Source organism: Oryzias latipes, chromosome 8, assembly GCF_002234675.1.
Source record: "Oryzias latipes chromosome 8, ASM223467v1".
Classification (NCBI taxonomy): Eukaryota; Metazoa; Chordata; class Actinopteri; order Beloniformes; family Adrianichthyidae; genus Oryzias; species Oryzias latipes.
In genome coordinates, this window is record NC_019866.2 from 904,717 (window position 1) to 927,369 (window position 22,653).

A 22,653-nucleotide genomic window follows, 5' to 3' on the forward strand; every position below is an offset into this window, starting at 1 on the left:
GATCCCCGGATCGATCTCTGGAGGAAGTTCCGGGTTGGCTTTGAACGCGGCGTCGTTGTGAATCACGTGGTGGGTTCTGATTGGCTGCTCAGCAGGAAGTGTCTCTGGGAGAGATGCGGGCTGAAAGCGCCCGGTTCCGGTCATTCCGGTTTCCTGGGTTTGCTTCGGTCCGTGTTCCCGCATCACTTGTGGATGGAAACCAGAACCGCGGCGGGGGTCCGGTTCTGGGTTCTGCTGGGTCTGGTTTCCCGCTTCGCTGGTCTGAAGGATGACGGAGGGGGTTGGTGAGTAGTTCACGGTCCATCTGGAAACAAGAGGTTTCATCTGCTTCTCCGTTAGTTTGAACAGAATATGTTAATATTTTGTCTAAGATGTAATTATTAACAATCTTTATAATTACATTTCCTGACCATAAATATCAGTAAACTAGCAGCTGCATGTTTACAGTTATCAGTTATGTTCTCCACTTATTACAAAGGTTTTCTTAGTTACTAAAATATACATAAAGACCTAATAAAACTTTCACCTTTAAAATGTAAAACAAAAAAAGAAGCTGTCTTTTAAAATACTAAATATATCTGTGTATCTATATATAAATATATCTATATCTATATATATAGATATAGATATAAATATGTATATAGTTATTATAAAGGCTAGACTACTACTATGTATAAACATCTTCTTTTCGTTTTTAAATAGAAACAGTGACATAGTTTAAACTGAGCCGAGTGATTTTGGTTTAAAACACTAAGTTTGGTGCGGAGGAACCTCCAAGCAGCCTGTTGCCATGGTTACCGGCACACCAGGAGACGCCGTGACGTGTCTGTGTTCAGGTACGGCGAGTCCGACTTCAGGCTGGAGGACGAGGGGCCCTGCAACCTGGACGTTCTGGACGCCTCTGAGCTGTCACACCAGCAGTTCCTGGACAGGTGAGTCTGTCAGACGCAGGTAAACAGCTGATCGTCCCTTTGTAACAACATGGAGCTCATTCCTGTTCCTGTAGGGATCACATACAGGGAGTTTCATACAGAGGAATACTTTTAAAATGGTAACTAAACATTTATAATCCTAAATTAGGAAATGTTGTTTGACCTAAAAACTCTTAATTTGAAGTTTTCCTCTTAAATCTTAGTTTTCTAAATAAATGTGTATATTTTAGATGGAGTTTTAATGATGACCGCTGTTTACCGTCAGCGTTGTGTTGCTGCTGCAGCACAAACGGTTCAGAATGAGGAGAGCGTCCTGCGTTCCTGACTGATGGTTTGTTCCTGCAGGTACGCCTTCAGCCGCCCGCTCGTCCTCAGAGGACTCACGGATAACACGGTACGCCCTCGGTGTGGCGATGACGCTCTGAGCTGCGGTTAGGTGGAGGCGGTCAGCCTCCAACACGGTTCCCCTGGTCTGTGTTCGATTCCTGCTGTCGGTCAGGTCCTTCGGTGGTTCTGGGGAGGACCTTGCCCGTCCTTCTTCCGCGGTCCTGTTCTAGTGAAGCCCGTTGGGGTCCAGGCGCGTTCCTGCTGACGGACGGCGGTGGTTTCTGTGTTCCAGAGGTTCCGGCTGCTGTGCTCCAGGTCCAGCCTGCTCCGAGACTACGGCTCCCGCAGGGTGAAGCTGAGCACGGCGAACACCCACTCCTACAGGAAAGGTAGGCCGGCCCAGCTGCTGCTCCAGCAGGAGGTCCTGCAGAACCCGTCAGCCTCTCCTCTGTTCTAGTGGAGGTTCCCTTCCAGGAGTACGTGGACGTCCACCTGCGGCCGCAGTCGGCAGACGCCCTCGGCAGCGGTGAGCTCATCTGAAATAGTGATATTCTGTGTTCCTGATGAGTCATGCAGGTGAACAGTAGGGGGCGCTGTTGGAACACAAAACAGAAATCCTTCATCCTGTTTAAGCTGAAGTACAGAAAATAAATGAAAGTAAAACGGCTTTAAAGTCAACAGATCAAAACTGATCAAGACGATGACGTAAAAATATTCACCCGGAGGTTTTATGTCACTACAAGTTCATCAAAAAGTCAGAAACTTTCTGGACGAATCAGCTGCTGGAACATCTGAACCGACTGTGGAGGTCCTGGAAAACTTTGAAAACATTAAAGGTCCATCCATGAGTGGTCCGTCTAAGCAGGAGGAAGCAGAACCTCCGTCTGACCCGACACCTGCAGACCTTCACGTCCACACGCTGAAAAGCAGAGACGCTGCAGCCTGGTTGCCATGGTTACCGTCCTTTTGGTTCTGTTGCTCCCGCTGTGACCCGCATGGAACCGTCCAGCTCTGACGTTCTCCGTCTTCTCCTGCAGACACGCTCTACTTCTTTGGAGACAACAACTTCACGGAGTGGCAGAGTCTGTTCCAGCAGTACGAGCCGCCGCCGTACGTCCTGCCTCACACCAGCGGCGCCTACAGCTTCGGGATCGCAGGTCAGCATGTGCGCACATGCATATCTGCGTGCAAGTTTACTTACATGTACACACACCTGTGCTCACACACATGATGCGCTCACACAAACGCACGTGAACAAGCACACACATTCGTTAGCATACATACAGGTGCACACAAATGAATGCACACACACACACACATGCAGGAGCAGCAGCTCTGTTGCCATGGAGACGACCGGCATCCCCGTTTTCTTCAGGTGCAGGAACCGGCGTGCCCTTCCACTGGCATGGTGCGGGTTTCTCAGAGGTCATCTACGGTAGGAAGGTACGTTCACAACCCGCCGTCACGCTGGAGGTGGAGCGTGTGACGGTGGCGTCATTAGATTAAGAAAACGCATAGAAACAGAATCAGATTGGTCAAAAAACGGTGGAACGTGGCAAAGCGTTCCACCTGAAACCGTAAACTCCTCCGGTCCTGAACCTGACGTTTGGGCTTTAACGCTCGACCTTCAGGCGGTTCCTCCAGTCGGGTTCTGGTTTAGGCGCCGTTTCAAACACATGAATGTGAATCTGGTGGATCTAGGCAGATCTGCGGAACATCCTCCTCTTCTGCTCCGCTGACGCACAAACGAAGCTCTGTGTTTGTCTCTGGTTTCCATGGAGACATCAGGGCGGAGCTCCGGCTGCAGAGAAAACTGCGTAAAAGTTCGGCTTCCTGAAGGCGGAGGAGCGTCGCCATGGCGACGGACCGATGCTGGAGGCCTGATGGGCTGCAGGGTTTGAGGGGAGACCGGAGCGTTTCCAGGCTTTTTTCCTGTTTGTTGGGTTTCTGGATGTTTCTGTGGGAGCAGAAGCTTCACTTTACGGCTTTTATCATTTCAGGCTCTTTGAAAACAAACTGAAGCTTCCAAACGTTCATGAATGGGAACTTTAGCAGCAGCTGTTTTCCGTGTGTGTGGACGTTTTAGCCGTTATAAGAAGACTTTATTTCTGTGTTTCATTTACAATGGAAGCAGTGATTCAGTGATTCATTGAGGTTCTGTTAAACACAGCAGACCTTTAAACCGGTTCTTCCACACAGCGCTGGTTCCTCTACCCGCCGGAAAGCCGGCCTCACTTCCACCCAAACCGCACCACCCTGTCCTGGCTGACGGAGACCTACCCCCACCTGCCGGAGGACGAGGCTCCGCTGGAGTGCACCATCCGGCCTGGAGAGGTGGGGCCGAAGGTGAAGTTCTGCTGTGAGAACGCAGCCGGATGATCCTCAGCTGGGCTGCTGTTTCCTCAGGTGCTGTTCTTCCCCGACCGATGGTGGCACGCCACCCTCAACCTGGACACCAGCGTCTTCATCTCCACCTTCCTCGGCTGAGCTCCGCCCCCTCTGACGCTGCTGACTGAAGCGAGCGCTTTCCCAGCTGTGACCTTTGACCTGACAGCCTGTTTGACCTCATGAATGTCGTGTGAAAAATAAAATTGAACAGGAAGTCTGGTGGAATCCAGAAGTTTCACTTTTATAGGTTTAGATTTGTGTTTTAATTCTCAGAAAGCTGTTTTTTGGTTCCTCATGGCGTCACAGACGGCCCTCAGAAGACAAGCGCCATGGCGGCCAGCAGTGAGAACATGGCGATGAAGGGAGAGGTTCTGCTGGCAGAGCTCCAGAAGTAGACGTACCCCGGCTGCTCCTCTCCGGTGTGATAGTTGATCCAGGTCTGGTACCTGGACACTCGAGTGTAGACTCCTGGGTAATCTGGATACCCGCAACCGGTGACGAAGCTCGCCACTCCGGCCTGGATCCACCTGTTGCCGTAAGAAACCACCAGAGGGCCTCCGAAGTCTCCCTGCACACAGACGTGTTTGTTAGACAGCTGAGGATGTGGCTGCAGCTGCGCCTGCAGCAGCTCATGTTCCTGCGCCTGCAGCAGCTCATGTCCCTGCACCTGCCCCTCTCACCTCGCAGAAGCCTTTGCCCCTGAAGTCCGGCCCGGCACACATCATCCTGGTTGGTGACCTTGCCGGTGCCGTAGGCGGCGTTACACTGAATGTTGGACACGATCGGGACGCTGACCTGCTGCAGCCGCTGAGGGGGGGGCAGAGGCGCTGGAGAAGGAAACACCATCAGTGAAGACTCCGACAGGTGGAGATGCTCAGGTGTGAAAGGTTGAAAAAAGAAGAATGAAGTTACAAAACATGACATTTCCGCTGGATACGGTTGAAAACCCCAAATATTTCTCTCAAAAGCTGCTCAGGAGACGCAAACCTGCCGTCACAGAAAAATCTGATTCATCTCAGAGCTGCTAAATCTACACAGAGAAATGAAAGTGTTTTCATTTAAAAAAAAAAAAGTTGGTTTAAAGAGCCCCCCCCCATGTTTTCATCCACTATCAATTTTTCAAAAGCTTAGAAATGCAGCTGTAATAATAAGTTTATGGATTTCCTCCATCATCAGAAAAATGCCACCAGAAAACGCTAAAAACACCCAAAACCTTTCTTCAGGTGGATCTTCAGTCGGGTTTGGAGCATCGATTTGGACTGAGGATGGTTCTGGAACCTGAACTGCTTTCTGCTCAACTCCTGCAGCTTTGTGTTAAATCAAACTTTGTTTTAAATGTTATTTTAAATTCCTCTCTTCCTCTGAAAGGAGAAAGAAATGTCTTTCTTCTTAGTCGCACGGCTCCCCCTGCTGGTCATTGTGGGGAATGCAGCGCGCCAGCAGCTGCAGTTTTCACACCAGTTTGATTTTTCTATTGACAAAGATCTGTCAGATCAGCTGTTTCCGGGACAGGAGCGGGGCGTTTTTCCTCACCGTTGGTCTGGGGGGCCCCCCACCCGGTGACCCAGCAGCTCAGCCCGTCCACGAAGAAGCTTCTCTTGGCCGCCAGACACACGGGTCTGATGTAATCGGTGAAATTCACCGGGGATGACAGCCTCAGCAGCGCCAGGTCGTTCTTGTGCGTTCCTGGGTCGTAGTCGGGGTGTTTGATGACCTTTGACACCCAGCGCATCACCTCATGCAGGTTTGGGCCCATCTGGGTGTCTCGCCCGAGGAAGACGACCACGTCTGCGTCACTGGAAGCCAAACATGCAGACTTCAGACACCAGAGGAGGCTCCACACGGCCTTCACCTGTGCGGCGGCTGTCTGCTGACCTGGACAAACACCTGGCGGCGGTCAGGACCCACCGCCTGCTGATCAGGGAGCCCCCACACAGGGTAGAGTTGTTGTGCACGCTGGCCTGCCAGGGCCACACCCCCGCAGGAGCATCCTCGCCTCCTATGATCCTGGTGTGAGGCTTCCTGAGCGGCGCCGTGCCGCACACTGCAGGCCAGACACGAGGACAAGCTTACAGCAGGGCCCCGCCCCCAAACGTTTGCAAACAAGAAGAGAAGAAGAAACCGACCGTCCGTCTGAGCCAGGCATCCTGAGGAAGAAAACACGCCTTCAGGTCAGATCTGACAGGTGAAGAAGACTCTGCTGTCTCTCTGTTGGACCGTGAGGCTCACCTGAGAGCGAGAACCACAGCAAGACCAGCGGCGCCGCCTTCATCCTGTCAGAAAAGGAGGAGCTTTTTACCTCACTGAGTTCTTGTCAACTCCACATAGTTTCAGTACTTTCACGCACAGACTGTTGAAAGGATCTATACTGTGCAAAATCAACTTTTTGAGCGTCTAAGCCGTATTTTGATCCATTTCTGAGTTTTCCTCTAAAACGCTGCTCTCTGAGCACCAGCCCCTCCCAATCCATGAGAACCGCCCCTTCCAGGAAGAGTCCGCACTGCCAGCTCCGCCCCCAGGCTAATAGACACGCCCGCTTTCTCTGTGGAGCTAGTGGGGATCGGCTAAGCAGTTTCCTTTTTTTATGAACATCCATCTTTGCAAAAGTTCATACGTATGTTTTGGTGGGAGAACCTCAGACACGCTGCTGAGGCCGGTTCTAGGATGACGTCATGGAATGGGCGGCACCCACACGGAGAGGAAGGCGGAGCCTCAGAGATCGAGGCGTCTTACTCCCGGGTAGAGAAAGGTTTAAGAAAAGCAGGATTTAGACTGCAATATGGAGGTCACCACTAGAGGGAGTCTCAGAGATGCTAATGTGCTGGTTGGGCAGAACCGGGTCAGGTGTGTGAACCGGGTCGGTGTTTCCTGCCATCACATCAGTCACAAACCTGTCTTCTGTGTGTGAACCCAAAGGCTGAGCTGACGGCGCCCCCTTCTGGATTAAGACCAGGGATTAGGATTCCGCTGTGAAGGTTCAGATCAGTCCAGATTATGGCGGGAAAACTGCAAAAAGAAAGACACAGAAAATGTTAGCCTTTAAAGGGGCGGGGCTTAACTCACCCTCAGCTCCTGTTGGCTCCAGACTCCAGACTCCTCGCTGCGTTTTCAGAGCCAGCATGACGGTTGTGTTTTCAGACAAAACCACCAGAACAGCAGCTTGTTGTCTGTTTAAACAGAAGAACAGAGGCGGACTGCGACTCTGTTTCTGTGCGGACGACCTCGACTTCAACTCAGTTTTTACTGAAAAAGTTTCATTCCTGTTTGAAGTTTCAGACAAACCTGCTGCTGGAAAAGAGAGGAAAACAATCAAACTCCTTCAGGAAAGATCAAAACTGTTCAGTTCAGCCAAATGTGCTGAGAAACTCTGTGTTTTCTAGAATATTTGACAGAACAAAATGTAGATTTTTTTATAATAGAATTCAGTTTTCCTTTTCTTCTAACTTTTCTACCAAGACAAAACATGACAGGACGAGCATCTGTCGTCATCGCTCTTCCTCTGATGAAGATCAAACGCACAAAAAATACTTTGTCACGGCAAAAAGGGAGAAGTTTGGACTCACCTGCAGACAGTTTTCACCCAAACACCTGAAGGCTCTGCGAGAGGCGGGAACACGAGACCACCTGACGTCAGGGGGCAGAAACACACTGAGCATGCTCAGTGCACCTGAAAGGACAGAGGGCTGAAGTGACCCCAACGGGGGGGGTCACTGATTGGACAGTTTGTGGTTATACAGACGCACAACAAACTATAGAGGAGAAAGAGGAACAAAGTTCATTTCAAGTCTTTTATCTCATTTTCAGCCGTTTTAACTGAAACCTGAAGAACACAAACACACATGATCATTTTTTTTCTTTTTCGTTTACTTTATTTATCCCTCAATGGGGAAATTCTTCTCCGCATTTGACCCATCCCCTGGGGGAGCGGTGAGCTGCAACTGAACTGCGCTCGGTAGGCAGTGGCATTAAGGGCCTTGCCTAAGGACCCTCAAATCCTTAGGCAAGACCCTCATTTTCATCCAACAACAAACACACACCTGATGACACACCGGTTACACACATGACACTCCTGGAAAATCTGCTTTTTTCCTTAAACCTCGGGATTAAAACACATTCAGGTCTAAACAGAGGAGAAAACCGGGTGTTTTCCTTTCATCGGCCACAAACAACAGGGGGCTTTTATTTTGGCAGGGAGCCTGCGTGACCTTTACTCTGAAAGGGCAACCCAAACAACAACAGAAGTGTTCACTGTCTCACTGCAGCATATCTGTGGTGAACACTGGATCATGAGGTCAAAGGTTAAACAGGTAAACCAGCAGCTGCAGGCTGCGCACGTGTCCACCAGAGGGCGCTAGAAGAGACTTCCATTCAGAAAACAATGGATTGACAGGGGAACAGTTAAACTTTAATGTGCATCTCATTTTCTTAACAAATTGCATTTGATATATTTTTGTCTTTTTGCTGAACTTAATTTCCGAATTCATCATTTTAACAAACAAAAACTATTAGCTGCTGTTGTTCTGACCTCAGCGACCAAACAAAAACCCAGAAAATACTTCATAAAAAATGAAAACAAACGACAGTTTCTGATAAAAGTGTAAATTTTAATTAGTTCTACATCCTCAGGCTAACATGTGATGAACAGGATTCCCGTGAATCCAGTTGATTAAAGAGAAACCCTCTGAAGGCAGATCTGCTGTGGTGACGGACAGCTCTCCGGTTTGCATAGTTTGATCCCCAGAGGTTCCGTTACCCCGCTGGGTTTGTGAAAGTGCAAACCGCTCCGGGACCTCCAGCCTCAGCGGGGAACATGAGCGCCACCATGAGGCGCTGCGTCACGGTTCTGTGGACCCGAAGGTGTTTATGAGGCTCCGCCTCCAAAGACAGCAGGACATGAAGTATGGCAGCCCTAAAAGTCCAAAACTATGGGGGAAATATAACTGGAACTAAAGGGGAAAATTCAAATGTAATTCTTTTAAACTAATATCTAAATGTAAAATGTGAAAGATGTAAAGTTTGTAACCTAATTATCTTAGACATGTTGTTTTTATAGTGATCTTTTTAAAATTCAATGTATATTAAGACTTTTGTCTTTTTATTTTATTTTTCAAACATTTTTTAAACATTTACTATTTTTGATGCCGTTTTGTTTCCTGGTTGTTTGACTGAGTTTCCTGCTGAATCCCTAAATGACTGCAGACGTCTGAACAGGAAGTGGATGGATTTGGGTTTGAGCAAAGGAGCTGAAGCTGCAGAGGAGCCGGCGGCGCCGGCGGCGGCGGGCTGCTCCGCTTCACGCCTCATCCAACGTGATGAATTAAGCACCACAGCTGTAGAAAGTGGTTAGAAATTCAAAAAGCCTTTTGGAAGTTTAGGTGTTTGTGTGAGAATCCGTGTTTTCTGTTTGTCAGATTTAAACGTCATTTTCAATTCTTTGTTTCAGTTTAATGGATTTATTTTTGAATTTTAGTTCATTTTGTCATTTATCACCATTTTAAATGTTAGAGTTTTTCTTCCTTCGTCTTAGAAATGTTTTCAGTTTTATTTATTTTTTAAACTTTCTGATGATTTTTCAGCTGATTGTGATTTTTGTGTGTTTGTGTGCATCTATATGTCTGTGTGTGTGTGTGTTTGTGTGTTTTACACTCCATTGGGGTCTCAGTAGAGAAAGCGTTCAGACTGTGTGAAGCAGAGGTGATGAAGATGAGACGCTGGCCTTCATCTTTTCTCTAAACTGAAAAATGGCCGACATGGAGGCCGATCCATAAAGGAGCTCTGGGACAAACAAACAAACAAACAAACAAACAAACAAACAAACGTTTTCCAACAATGACGCTGAGTCCCAATCTCAGAATACTGTTGTGAGGTTTCCTGGGAGGACTCTTCATCTTCATCCTCATCTCCTTCACAGAGCAGCTGCCTCCTCTCTGGCCCGGTTCTGTGGTCTCTGGACCTCATAGGGGTCTGGGCTGATGCAGACCTGCGGTCTCTGGGATCAGAGCGGGACAGTGGGTCGCCTTGGAGGGACTCCAGTTCCCCAGAGACGGCAGGACGGCCTTCCTGTGAGCCAGTCTGTGGGTGATGGAGAAGCCGGCGTTTCCCTCCAGCTGGGACAGAACCACCAGCACCTGCCTGAGACACAGAGACGCTCCTGAAACCTGTGGAGCTGCTTCACCTGCAGCTCAGTCTGACGGCGTCTGGACCAGACCACGAGCACGGTCCTTCACTTCAGCGTCTGCAGCCGAAAGGAGGAAAAAAGCCGCTGAAGACGTGGAAGTGAGAAGATCTGCTGAACGTCTTAAAGAAACCTGAACGAAGGTGAGAAGTTCTACAAACACCAAACCTGCATGAAAAACTCCATGAAGCTTTTATTGTTAAAAAATGTAAATATTAGTGAAAGTAAAAGATGAAAAATGAACCAAAAACCAAAAAAAGATCATTTAAAAATGAATAATTGATGAATTTACATTTAGAAAAAGAAATACTGATTCATCAAAGACGAGTTTTGTGGTTTTATGTCAGAATTTAGGCTTTTATTGTTGAAAGTTTCAAAGCTGCTTAGTTTATGTTAAAACTTTGAAACAAACATTTAAAAAAGAAGTTTGAGAAATCAAATCAATATTTCTTCTAGTTGTGTTCAATCAAAAAGGGAATCAGAGCTTTTGAATCTGATTCTTATGAGTTGTCTGGAAAGCTACGCTTTATTCTGAAGGGTTTGGATCATTTCCTGTTTGATTAAATCTCTATTTCCATCACTTTTCACTTAAATATGTTTGAAAAACCATAAAATCCAATCGGAATGAACATGAATGTGTTATTGTTTGCTGATGTTCTCAGCGGTTAAAGAAGGCTCTCAGAGCGCAGTGGGCGTGGCCTTCAGAAACTCGCCGTTCCTCATAACTGTGGACTGTGTGTGTGTTTGTTTGTGGGGGGGGGACCTGTGCAGGGGAGGGATGCTGTCCACCGTTTTGAGGCTGCCGCGCGTCGACACCACGTTGAAGCTCTCGCTGCAGTCGCAGGACACGTGCAGGTGATGTCTGGGGTGCCTGTTTTCCACCATCACGATAAGCCCCGCCCACCCATGCGTCAGGTAGTAGCAGGTCATCCCCTCTCGACCCTGATCCAGCAGAAAGTCAGAATGTTAATTCATTGGAAGCAAAAAAATGAAAAAAAGCTTTTACATGAACAGATAGCTTTAAAAACTGTTACCAAAAATATAAAACCAGGAAATTTATTTTTGAAAAACAGCTACAACGTTTTTTTCTGTCGTCAAAAAAAGTTGGAAAAATAATTAAAATTAAAAAAAGTAAAAAGCAGAGGCATCGAATAACAAAAGCTTTTACTTTGAAAAACTGTCATTACAGAGTAAAAGCCTCCCAAACGCGGGTCGTTTAAGGTCTAATCTGGATTTTCTTGTTTTACTGAAAGCAGAGATTTTCTACAGAAATATGTCAAATAGATCCTGAGCCGACGTGACTCGTGTGTGAACGCGCTGGCGTGTCTCACGAGAGACGCCAGAACGAGTCTCACCTCGTGCCGCTCTCCTTTGGTCTCCGCCAGCTGCATGATGGCGTCGGCCATGGCGGTGCTGGAGGCGGCGACCCGCCCCACCGTCAGCAGTCTGGAGCTGTAGACCGCAAGCGTGAAGCGCGGCGCCTCCGCTCTGCTGCAGCCCGCTGAAACACAGGGCGGAGCCGTCAGGCGTTGGTGTGCTCCAGTTCTACCTTTAGGTTCTACACTTTAGCAGTGGGTGGAGCTCTCACCGGCGCCCTCGCCGTCCCAGCTCTGCCAGTGGTTGAAGGCGAGGCAGAGCACGCCGTACTCGCCCGGTTCCAGCATGACGTCGCAGCCCACGAACCTCCTCACCGAGCGCCGGCTGTGCGCCAGCAGGCGGCCCAGCGTCAGCGCGCCGCAGCCGTCGTACGCCACGCGGAACACCAGCACGCACAGGTCCAGGAGGTGGCTCTCCGCCGTGTCCCAGCGCCTGCAGGGGCCGAGTCCACGGAGGAACAACTGGGTCAGAGAGAACCGTCAGAACCCGCAGAACCGCAGGGCTCAGGTCACCTGCTGCCTCGCTGGAACAAGGCCAGCTCCACCGCCGTCCTCTCCTGCACCGTCACGGCCAAAACCGGCACCGGACCGTCCGCTCCACAGGGGAAAACGCCCGGAACTCGAACCTCCTGCCAGTCCGGATGAATCTTACAGAGATCCACCGAGTCAAAGAACCTGCCAGAACCACGGGCCCCAAAAAGTTCCTTCTGTTTTAGATCTTTATCTCAATCTGACACTTTACAGGAAACATAAGTGAGTCCCCTCTAGGAGGACCAAAAGAGAACGTCTAGAACGTTACACAGAACCAGGAGAACCTCTCCAGGCTTCACCGTGTTTCTTCTCCTCAGCCTGAAATTCTTCCAGCTGCACATTTTTCCTGAAGCTGAATCCGTTTGGATCCTTTGCTGCTTCTCACCCACCTGGTGAAATCCTCAAAGTCCATCCAGAACAGGCCGTCCTCGCCGCGGTTGGTGCACAGCGCCCTCTTCAGGTGTGGAGGCCAGTCGGGCCAGTCATCCGCCCAGGCTCCGGTCCAGGAGAACCGACCCCACGGGTTCCTGAGCTGCACCAGCCTGGACCACACGGTGACGGCAAACACCTGAGCAAGCTGCCGGACCCCCCAGGAGGTCGGGTCCTGAGCCCCGCGGCCCCCCGCCTCACCTGTGCCCCTCGACGTCCTGTACGTCCAGGACGGAGTACGCGTGTCGAGGTCGCAAACCCAGAGACTCGTACTCGCTGTCGTCCACCCGCATGTTGCCCCCCCCGCAGGAAGCCCCCATCAGGAAGCTGGAGAAGGAAAACAAGTATGACTGCAGAGGCAGAACCATCCATCCATCATCCATCCATCCATGATCCATCCATGATCCATCCATCCATCATCCATCCATCCATGATCCATCCATGATCCATCCATCCATTCATCATCCATCTATCTGTCATCCATCCATCCATGCATCATCCATCCCTCCTCCATCCATCCATCCATCCATCATTCATCCATCCGTCATCCATCCATCATCCATCCATCCATCCATCATCCATCCATCCTCCATCCACCCATCCATTCATCATCCATCCATCATCCATCCATCCATCATTCATCCATCCGTCATCCATCATCCATCCCTCCTCCATCCATCCATCCATCCATCCATCCATCCATCCATCCATCCATCATTCATCCATCCTCCATCCACCCATCATCCATCCATCCTCCATCCACCCATCCATTCATCATCCATCCATCATCCATCTATCTGTCATCCATCCATCATCCATCCATCCATCATCCATCCATCCATCATCCATCCCTCCTCCATCCATCCATCCATCCATCCATCCATCCATCCATCCATCCATCCATCATCCATCCATTATCCATCCATCCATCATCCATCCATCCTCCATCCACCCATCCATTCATCATCCATCCATCATCCATCTATCTGTCATCCATCCATCATCCATTCATCATCAATCCATCCTCCATCCATCCATCAATTCATCATCCATCCATCATCCATCCATCCATCCATGCATCATCCATCCCTCCTCCATCCATCCATCCATCCATCCATCATTCATCCATCCGTCATCCATCATCCATCATCCATCCATCCTCCATCCACCCATCCATTCATCATCCATCCATCATCCATCCATGCATCATCCATCCCTCCTCCATCCATCCATCCATCCATCCATCCATCCATCCATCATTCATCCATTCGTCATCCATCCATCATCCATCCATTATCCATCCATCCATCATCCATCCATCCATCCATTCATCATGCATCCATCATCCATCCATGCATCATCCATCCATCCATCCATCCATCCATCCATCCATCCATCATTCATCCATCCGTCATCCATCCATCATCCATCCATCATCCATCCATCCATTCATCATCCATCCATCCATTCATCATCCATCTATCTGTCATCCATCCATCCATCCATCATTCATCCATCCGTCATCCATCCATCATCCATCCATTATCCATCCATCCATCATCCATCCATCCTCCATCCACCCATCCATTCATCATCCATCCATCATCCATCCATGCATCATCCATCCATCATCCATCCATCCATCCATCCATCCATCCATCCATCATTCATCCATCCGTCATCCATCCATCATCCATCCATCATCCATCCATCCATTCATCATCCATCCATCCATCCATCATCCATCTATCTGTCATCCATCCATCATCCATTCATCATCAATCCATCCTCCATCCATCCATCATCCATTCATCATCCATCCATCATCCATCCATCCATCCATGCATCATCCATCCCTCCTCCATCCATCCATCCATCCATCCGTCATTCATCCATCCGTCATCCATCCATCATCCATCCATCATCCATCCATCCGTCATCCATCCATCATCCATCCATGCATCATCCATCCATCCATCATCCATCCATCCATTCATCCTCCATCCATCATCCATCCATGCATCATCCATCCATCATCCATCCATGCATCATCCATCCCTCCTCCATTCATCCATCCATCATCCATCCATCCGTCTTCCATCCATCCGTCATCCATCCATCATCCATCCATCCGTCATCCATCCATCATCCATTCATCCATCATCCATCCATTATCCATCCATCCATCATCCATCCATCCTCCATCCACCCATCCATCCGTCATCCATCCGTCATCCATCCATCCGTCATCCATCCATCATCCATCCATCCATCATCCATCCATTATCCATCCATCCATCCATCCATCCATCCATCCGTCCATCATCCATCCATCCGTCATCCATCCACCCATCCATTCATCCATCCATCCGTCATCCATCCATCCGTCATCCATCCATCATCCATCCATCCATCATCCATCCATCCATCCATCCATCCATTATCCATCCATCCATCATCTATCCATCCTCCATCCACCCATCCATTCATCCATCCATCCGTCATCCATCCATCATCCATCCATCCATCATCCATCCATGCATCATCCATCCATCATCCATCCATGCATCATCCATCCCTCCTCCATCCATCCATCCATCCATCCGTCATTCATCCATCCGTCATCCATCCATCATCCATCCATCATCCATCCATCCGTCATCCATCCATCATCCATTCATGCATCATCCATCCATCCATCCACCATCCATCCATCCATCCATCCACCATCCATCATCATCCATCCATCCATCATCTATCCATCCATCCATACCCCTCACCCCGCCTCTTTTGAGCTCAGCATTTTGGCCCAGATCAGGTCCGTATCGATGGGGTCCTCTTTAGGGTTGGTGGTGCTGACCTGGAGGGCCAACGACTCGCAGGGCGCCCCCGTCAGCGTGGAAAGGCCCTCGATGGCGCGGCCCGCCTGCAAGGAGAAGTAGGAGCCGTGGAGCTTCGCCAGAGCTTTTTCGATCAGAGCCACCCAGAGCTGCTTCCTCTGGGCCTGCGGGGGAAAGAGGGTCCAGGATTCAGACGCAAATGTGACCCAAAACTCTGGAAGGCCTTTATGAGATCCCGCCTCCATGGACGCCGTCTCACCTGGGAGAAGAGGAGGTGTCCGCTCTCGTCACACGGCAGCATGTCATCCACCAGCACCGTGGTCCAGGACCCGTCTTTGCAGAGGCGGACCTGGTAGGCCCCTTCGGGACACAGCGAGCGGGTCACCATCACCCTCTCCACCAGCTCGGGCCGCTCAGCCAGAACCGCCAGCGCGCTCAGGAACCTGGACAAAGCGGCGTTTACCAACAGCTTCTGCAGGAGTTCAGGCCCCCGCAGGCAGAACGTTCTCTCACCAGCAGTTACCCAGAAGCCCTTGCAGGATGTCAGACGGCCTCACTGAGTGGAAAACGGACCACCTGAGCCCGCGCTCCCTGAAGCCGCAGCAGCTGATTTCTTCAGGTCGGAGCCACTTCTTGACGCGCTGCTGGACGCCATCGTCCGGCGGAAAGCCCACGGACTTTGGGTTTGGAGGGAAGCTGTCATCCACAAACACCACTGAGTTCTGTAAGAACAAACCACAACTCACAACAATGTTCAGCACCAGATTTAAACAGGTTCTGTCCGTCCTCTGCTTTTCTTCCTTTCTCTTCTCCACAGGTGCACAGGTTTATGGGCGGGGCTTTCTGCTACACCTGAAATTCCTCATCACTGTTAGTTAGTTCCATCCTGTTCTGACCGTTCTTGTTCCTAACTTTCAGTCTGCTCCCTGACCTCCATCAATCGCTCCTTCTAATCCCTCTGCAGCCTGAAGGGAAGCGGTTTGAACAGAAAACCGGTGAACATCTGCTTTGCAAAGCTGTTCACTTTTCTGTGACGTAATCATGAAAATGGTTCTACTGTTACTGATGACCTCACAAACCTGAAATCTCCTAGAAAAAACAAATATTGTAACAAAAAAAAAAGATTAGATGGAAAGAAAGTATAACAAAGAAACAGGACCTTCCAGGACGGTCCAGGACGGTCCAAGACAGTCCAGGACAGTCCAGGTCAGTCCAGGTCAGTCCAGGACGGTCCAGGATGTTCCAGGACGGTCTAGGATGTTCCAGGACGCTCCAGGACGCTCCAGGACAGTCCAGGACGGTCCAAGATGGTCCAGGATGGTCCAGGTCAGTCCAGGCCGGTCCAGAATATTCCAGGACGGTCCAGGACAGTCCAGGACGGTCTAGGATGTTCCAGGACGGTCCAGGATGTTCCAGGATGGTCCAGGACAGTCCAGGACGGTCCAGGACGGTCCAGGACAGTCCAGGACGGTCCAGGATCTTCCAGGACGGTCCAGGACGGTCCAGGATGGTCCAGGTCAGTCCAGGCCAGTCCAGGATCTTCCAGGACGGTCCAGGACTTTCTAGGATGTTCCAGGACGGTGAACAGACTCGTAAAACATCAAGTCTGGTTCTGCTGGAGGACTTCCATAACCTCTGCACCATCACATTCTGCATGTTCAGAATGTGGATGACACCCACTGACTGTATATGAGAACTGGACTGAGTGACTCCTCCCCCCAGGCTTTCCAAACAGGAAGTAGCTCTAAGAAGCCAAAACTCGAGAGACATCTATAGAGAGATAAACAGCTGTTCCTCAGTCCTTCTATTGGCCAGAAGAACTGTTCGAGACCTTTTTTTAACATCTTCTTCATAATCCTCATTTTCCATGATAATTTAAATTTATAAACTGACCAATCAGATGCTTCAATGAAAGTAGGCGGAGCCTGTTGTCCCCAACGACCATTGTGCAAAGCGTTTTATTGACAGATTTGGTGTAGCCCACTAGGGGTGTGGCCTTAAAACAGACTAAGATGACTTCAATAGGTTGGAGTTGGAATAAACCATTTCCTATGGGGGGGGGGTCCAGTTGTCATAAAGAGTCTATAGTGACGCTGAAACCTTCCGGTTGCGTTCTCAGCCATGCAGGAGTAAAAAGGAGGAACCTGTCTGCAGAAGCTGACGATGTCCTCCCACAGGCCTCGCGCCTCCCCCTCGTCGCTCTGCCGCAGCGCCTCCACCGGCCGGCTCTCCTGCCTCGCCGAGGTCGCCGGTGGTTTCAGCTGTTGGGGGCTGCAGCACGCCAGGCAGTGTTTGGCTTTGATCTGGTTGATGAGGGTGCACGCCGGACAGGACCACTCCCGGCCGTCTGCAGGGGGGGGGTCCAACCCTGATGAGCGTGACGCAGGCGGCAGAGGAGACGCCTCCTCCTTGAGGACGCTGAGCCTCCTGGTATTAAGCAGGTCCGCCTGTGGGGGGGGCTGTAGGGCTGTCAGAGTCTGAGGAGATGTTGGTCTCTGCCTCAGGCCAGTTTCTGAGGGGGGGACCTCTCTGCGGCTGCAGGGGACCACATTATTGTGGCCTGGGGGGGGGCTTGCGTTTGGATGTGAAGCTCCCAGCAGTGAGCTCTCCCCCCACATGGAGAGAGAGAGTGCCCCCGCTGCCTCGTCCTGCTGGTTGCAGACGTCTGGCATGAGCAGCGCCTCTGCTGGGACCTGCGGCAGAGACAGCTTGCGGGGGCCCCCACAAGCGGAGCAGGACATGGAGGTGGGGGTGTTCTGCAGCGTGCACCTCAGGCAGTCCCAGGACCTGCTGCTTTTCTCCGCCTTTGTCCTGCTCTGTTCGACGGACGGCGCCCTCAGCAGGCCAGAGCAGCTGCTGGAGCGCTGGGGTCGGGGCTGCTCGCCGGGGGGGTCCAGAGGTTTGCAGTGACTGCACAGTGAGCAGGTGAGGCTGCTGGGGGAGTTGGTGAGTGTGCAGCGGGGGCAGGACCATCCAGAATCGGCTTTGCCGGTGCCGGGTCTCAGCCAGCGGGGCACGGATCCCCGCCGGGGGGCTTCACAGATGGAGCAGCGGGGGGCGCCGGCGGCGTTTAGGAAAGTACAGCAGCCGCAGGTCCACTGAGTCCGGAGAGCCGGCATGGAACCAGAGGAGAAACTGCAGACAAACACAGAGGTCAAGGGTCAAATCCTGCTTCAGCTCCTGCAGCTCTAAGCGCTGCCATGCCCCCCCCCCAAACCCCCCAAACCCCCACATGAATCCATGTTCAAAACAAATCAAACTTTATTTATAAATAGCTTCTCAAACGCACACAGATGGAACCGCTTCATTTACCTTAAAAAGTGGATAAAGCTGCTCTGAAAGAAAATCCAGTTTAAATCCCCAAAACAGGCTCAGAACTGCTTCAAACCCAGGTCTGAAACCAGTTCAGAACCAGGAAAAGGTCCGGTTTCTGATCAATAAAAAACAGTCTTGGTAAGCTTAATGCAAAGGGGGGAGGGGGGTAACCTGCAGAGAGAACATGAACCTAAAAATAACAGACAGGACTTTGTCTGAGTCTCGGGTGGAAGCATTAAAATACACAAACATGGAATCCAGACTAGAAGCTGATTGGCTGCAGCGTCAGAAGCTGTTTTGATCGGTTTTCATCAGGGAAAAAACAAACTAACCGTCTGATGCTCCAAACAGGAAGATCGTTTCCACTGAGGCCTCCAGCAGAAAAACTCCACATTTTCCTGCAGACCTGGAGGAGGAGCTGCAGCAGAAACGCTCTCTGATGAAGAAGAGGAGCCGCTTTCATGAAAAAGTCCATTTTTATTCTGAAAACGTGGCTTCCTTCTCATCACTCCCTGATACATTGAATACGGTCATAAGATTAAAAAAAACTACAAATGAATCTGATTTTCTGAAAACAGACGTTTTTTAAACCAACCTTTAGAAACATAAATGGTTAAACAATCAGCGGTGAAACATTCAGACAAGCCTGCCTATGCAAACAGGTCAGAGCAGACGGTATTTGCAGACGGGTCAGAGCAGACAGTTTGTGCAGACTGGTCAGAGCAGGCGGTCTGTGGAGATGGGTCAGAGCAGACGGTTTGTGCAGACGGATCAGAGCAGACGGCTTGTGCAGACGGGTCAGAGCAGACGGTTTGTGCAGACGGGTCAGAGCAGACAGTTTGTGCAGACTGGTCAGAGCAGGCGGTCTGTGGAGATGGGTCAGAGCAGACGGTTTGTGCAGACGGGTCAGAGCAGACGGTTTGTGCAGACGGGTCAGAGCAGACGGGTCAGAGCAGACGGTCCGTGCAGACTGGTCTGAGCAGGCGGTCTGTGGAGATGGGTCAGAGCAGACGGTTTGTGCAGACGGATCAGAGCAGACGGTTTGTGCAGACGGGTCAGAGCAGGTGGTCTTTGCAGACGGGTCAGAGCAGACGGTCAGTGCAGACTGGTCAGAGCAGGTGGTCTTTGCAGACGGGTCAGAGCAGGTGGTCTTTGCAGACGGGTCAGAGCAGGTGGTCTTTGCAGACGGGTCAGAGCAGGCGGTTTGTGCAGACAGGTCAGAGCAGACGGTACTTGCAGACGGGTCAGAGCAGACGGTTTGTGCAGACGGGTCAGATCAGACAGTATTTGCAGACGGGTCAGAGCAGACGGTATGTGCAGACGGGTCAGAGCAGACGGTATTTGCAGACAGGTCAGAGCAGACGGTATTTGCAGACGGGTCAGAGCAGACGGTTTGTGCAGACGGGTCAGATCAGACAGTATTTGCAGACGGGTCAGAGCAGACGGTATGTGCAGACGGGTCAGAGCAGACGGTTTGTGCAGACAGGTCAGAGCAGACGGTATTTGCAGACGGGTCAGAGCAGACGGTTTGTGCAGACGGGTCAGATCAGACAGTATTTGCAGACGGGTCAGAGCAGACGGTATGTGCAGACGGGTCAGAGCAGACAGTTTGTGCAGACAGGTCAGAGCAGACGGTATTTGCAGACGGGTCAGAGCAGACGGTTTGTGCAGACGGGTCAGAGCAGGTGGTATTTGCAGACGGGTCAGAGCAGACGGTTCGTGCAGACTGGTCAGAGCAGACGGCTAATGCAGACGGGTCAGAGCAGGTGGTCTTTGCAGACGGGTCAGAGCAGACGGCTAATGCAGACTGGTCAGAGCAGACGGCTGATGCAGACAGGTCACAATTGTGTAAAATTGGTAAGCAGTGCTTATTTCAGTCTTGGGAACTTTTGTCTTTCATCGTCTGGCAGAAGGTTAGGATTGGTTGTGATCTCCGTTTCTTCTCAGAAAGTACTGCATGCTTGACAAACATCTGTACAGATGCTGGTTGGTCTGTCTGTTCGTGTTCACCTGGATCCAACGTGTGATGCTTCCACGACTTCCTTCCAGCTGCAGCTCCGAGGTGCTAAAACATGAGCGTGATGAAATATTAAAAAGAGAGATGTGGGTTTGGGAGGAAGTGACCCGTTAACAGCTGCTGCAGAGACTTTCCTCACGACAAACATGTGGACGACGTCCCAGCAAACTGCACAGAAGAGACCTCCGCCATCAACACAGCAGCTGTTCTGCAGAATTCATTCACAGCTTCAAGAAGAAGAAAGACAGACGATCTGAGACAAACTCGTCTTCCTTCTGCTCAGTTTCATGCAGCTCCAGATGTGTCGGCTGCCCTTTGTCTTCCTGTTTGAAAATTCATGAGCTGCATTCGGATCCCCCTGCCTTCCAAAGGGAAGTTTGTGTGTGCGTCTCCAGATCATCGGCGGTTTCTTCTGCATCGCTGCATTTCCTGTCAGCGCGTAACCCGACTCCCCGACTTGGCCCGGAGGACGAGTGGAGTCTCACTCTGACTGGAATGCAGTCTCACGTAATCCCAGCGCTGGTTTTAGTCGATCAGTGCAGAGATTCAGCTTTTAGCAGCAAAGCCTTCAGAACAAACGACGATTGACCCAAAGAAAGCTTCTCTGAAGTCTTTGAAGAACCGCTCTGAAGAAACCAAAAAATGAGCTAATTGTTTTTCAGATTCCAGTCAAACTGAACAAAATACATAAACTGACCAATAAATACACAGTTGTATTTATTGCTGTGTTAATATCCAATAATGATTATTTATTCTTTATATTCTTCAGAAAAAAACACTTTTGCAGATTCTTTCACAAGAATGTAAATGGCAGCAGGAAGAAGGAACGTCCTGCCGATCTGATGGAAACATTCCTAATCCCCTCTTCCTGTTCTAGAACAAGCCCCGCCCCCTCTGTGATGAAGAACAGACTCCGCCTCTCTGTGTTGTAGAACAGAAGCCCCTCCCTCACCTGCGCTCTCGTTGGCGCCCGGCTATCTGTCGTGGGATGAAGGTGCTCTGGCTGCTCCTCAGACATCCCATGTTGGGGGAGGGGGGCAGAGCTCCACCCCGAGGACGACCATCACCGTCAGGCTCGTCAACCAGGAAGGAGGACGAAGAGCTTCCCATAATGCAGCAGGCTCATGTGGCGGGGCCCTGAAACACAGACATGCAGACCGGTTTGGACTGATGCATCTTCACGTTCACATCGGTTCTCTTTAGACAGAAACAAACCGTTTTTGGAGGATTAGTTTAGTTAGCAGAACCCTGGAAGATGAAGAGAAGATAACGGTCATCAAGAATGATTTTTTTCTAACAGCTGATGCAGAATTTTGTGAAGATCCAGATTGTCTACCTGAAAATGTCCTGATTTGCCTGCAGTTCAGTTTTTGAAATCCTGAGAGAAAAGCAGAATTTCTCTAAAACTGAAGATAAAAACTTAAAAGTCATGAAATGAAAAGGTTTCTTTGTTGGTGACCTGGATTTCAGAGAAGATCCTAACTAAAAAGTTCTTTCAAAGCAGAGAAACTTTCTTCTGAGAAACAAAACGAGAGTCCAGCATTTGCTGGATGGACCTGGACCTTCATCGGTTCTGCACTCCAGGCTCCAAGCTTCTCCCTGGATGGACTTCCTGCTGTCACTCGTCACACACAGTTGTCAGGTGAGGTTCCGGTACCTGCAGCTTCACGCTTCAGAGGAGGAACCGTGGAGCTGCAGAAGCTGCATCAGAGGCGATGAAGGTCTCCTGCAGTTCTCCTCCTCCTCCTCCTCCTCCTCTGTTGTCCCATCTCTCCCTCTGGAGGAGGTTTTGTCCTTGAACAGGGATCTGGGAACCACGGCACCTTCTCCCTCACAGCTCCATCCAGACCCTGACCGTAAACGTCACGTTTCGACCCCGATATTTGTGTGGAAGTAGACGCTCGTGCCGAGAACCGGGGGACAAACCGGCTGGATGAGTGTCCGCGCGCGCGGCAGCACCGCTCTGCGCCTCACTGCGGATGCTGAACTGAAGTGCTGATGCTGAACTTCAGACTCCACGCAGGTACCCCGCGCACCTGCAGTCCCGCTGCGGGATGCATGCGCGCGGACACCGCAGAGGACACGCGGACTCACCTGAGCGCGCGGAGGACGGCTCGTGCGGCGGGGAGGACAGCGTCCGTGCGCGCTGTCATGATGCAGCCGTGCGCGAGCACCGAGGACCACAGCTGAGCCGCGAGGCTGCGGGCGTGCAAGCAGCATCACTTCCTGTCCGGGACTTCAAAATAAAACCTCTGCTGTGATTGAAATGTGAGCAGCGTTGAAGCATTTTCTGTCAGAAAAGTTTCGACATTAAACAGTCAGA

General features: G+C 50.6%; 2 protein-coding genes, 1 long non-coding RNA gene and 1 pseudogene across 12 annotated transcripts; 1 reads left to right on the plus strand and 3 right to left on the minus strand.

The window, feature by feature from the left end:
• Window positions 1-63: 63 nt before the first annotated feature.
• Window positions 64-3,872, plus strand: jmjd8 (jumonji domain containing 8). Of its 2 annotated transcripts, XM_004071098.4 has the most exons (9): window positions 64-284; window positions 837-932; window positions 1,278-1,326; window positions 1,552-1,648; window positions 1,717-1,785; window positions 2,297-2,416; window positions 2,635-2,702; window positions 3,459-3,593; window positions 3,666-3,870. In XM_004071098.4, exons 1-9 carry the CDS (start codon window positions 193-195, stop codon window positions 3,744-3,746), a joined length of 807 nt encoding a protein of 268 aa, XP_004071146.1. In that variant the 5' UTR covers window positions 64-192; the 3' UTR covers window positions 3,747-3,870. The 2 variants fall into 2 exon arrangements, with proteins under 2 accessions (XP_004071146.1, XP_011476023.1); XM_011477721.3 differs by lacking the exon at window positions 2,635-2,702 and having other exon boundaries at window positions 3,666-3,872.
• LOC110015442 lies at window positions 154-1,304 on the minus strand. 2 transcript variants are annotated; one of them, XR_002290627.1, is made up of 3 exons: window positions 1,192-1,304; window positions 799-1,000; window positions 154-304 (listed from the first exon to the last, which is right to left on the minus strand). It is a non-coding gene; the product is annotated as an uncharacterized LOC110015442 (long non-coding RNA). The 2 variants fall into 2 exon arrangements; XR_002873621.1 differs by having other exon boundaries at window positions 154-1,000.
• A 31-nt stretch (window positions 3,873-3,903) lies between the features above and the next one.
• LOC101170927 lies at window positions 3,904-5,896 on the minus strand (annotated as a pseudogene).
• A 2,334-nt stretch (window positions 5,897-8,230) lies between these two features.
• Window positions 8,231-22,618, minus strand: LOC101157134 (calpain-15). Of its 8 annotated transcripts, XM_023957244.1 has the most exons (14): window positions 21,667-22,602; window positions 21,546-21,578; window positions 21,283-21,467; window positions 17,143-18,133; window positions 15,512-15,720; window positions 15,258-15,441; window positions 14,939-15,162; window positions 12,360-12,485; window positions 12,119-12,271; window positions 11,712-11,873; window positions 11,411-11,631; window positions 11,178-11,323; window positions 10,586-10,764; window positions 8,231-9,779 (listed from the first exon to the last, which is right to left on the minus strand). In XM_023957244.1, the coding sequence occupies exons 3-14, from the start codon at window positions 21,438-21,440 to the stop codon at window positions 9,602-9,604; spliced, it is 2,931 nt and encodes a 976-aa protein (XP_023813012.1). In that variant the 5' UTR covers window positions 21,441-21,467; window positions 21,546-21,578; window positions 21,667-22,602; the 3' UTR covers window positions 8,231-9,601. The 8 variants fall into 8 exon arrangements, with proteins under 8 accessions (XP_023813012.1, XP_023813015.1, XP_023813014.1 ...); XM_023957247.1 differs by lacking the exon at window positions 21,546-21,578 and having other exon boundaries at window positions 22,425-22,602; XM_023957246.1 differs by lacking the exon at window positions 21,546-21,578 and having other exon boundaries at window positions 21,988-22,602.
• Between the last annotated feature and the right edge of the window lie 35 nt (window positions 22,619-22,653).

Bases quoted from the DNA above. Each gene is read 5' to 3' on its own strand.
- jmjd8 (XM_004071098.4), top strand. From the start codon at position 193: ATGGAAACCAGAACCGCGGCGGGGGTCCGGTTCTGGGTTCTGCTGGGT. The intron at 933-1,277 runs GTGAGTCTGTCA...TTGTTCCTGCAG, and splicing joins CACCAGCAGTTCCTGGACAG to GTACGCCTTCAGCCGCCCGC. The intron at 2,703-3,458 runs GTACGTTCACAA...TCTTCCACACAG, and splicing joins AGGTCATCTACGGTAGGAAG to CGCTGGTTCCTCTACCCGCC.
- LOC101157134 (XM_023957247.1), bottom strand. From the start codon at position 21,440: ATGGGAAGCTCTTCGTCCTCCTTCCTGGTTGACGAGCCTGACGGTGAT. The intron at 15,442-15,511 runs GTGAGAGAACGT...CGCTTTGTCCAG, and splicing joins GGGCTTCTGGGTAACTGCTG to GTTCCTGAGCGCGCTGGCGG. The intron at 11,324-11,410 runs GTGAGAGCTCCA...CCTGTGTTTCAG, and splicing joins CTGGGACGGCGAGGGCGCCG to CGGGCTGCAGCAGAGCGGAG.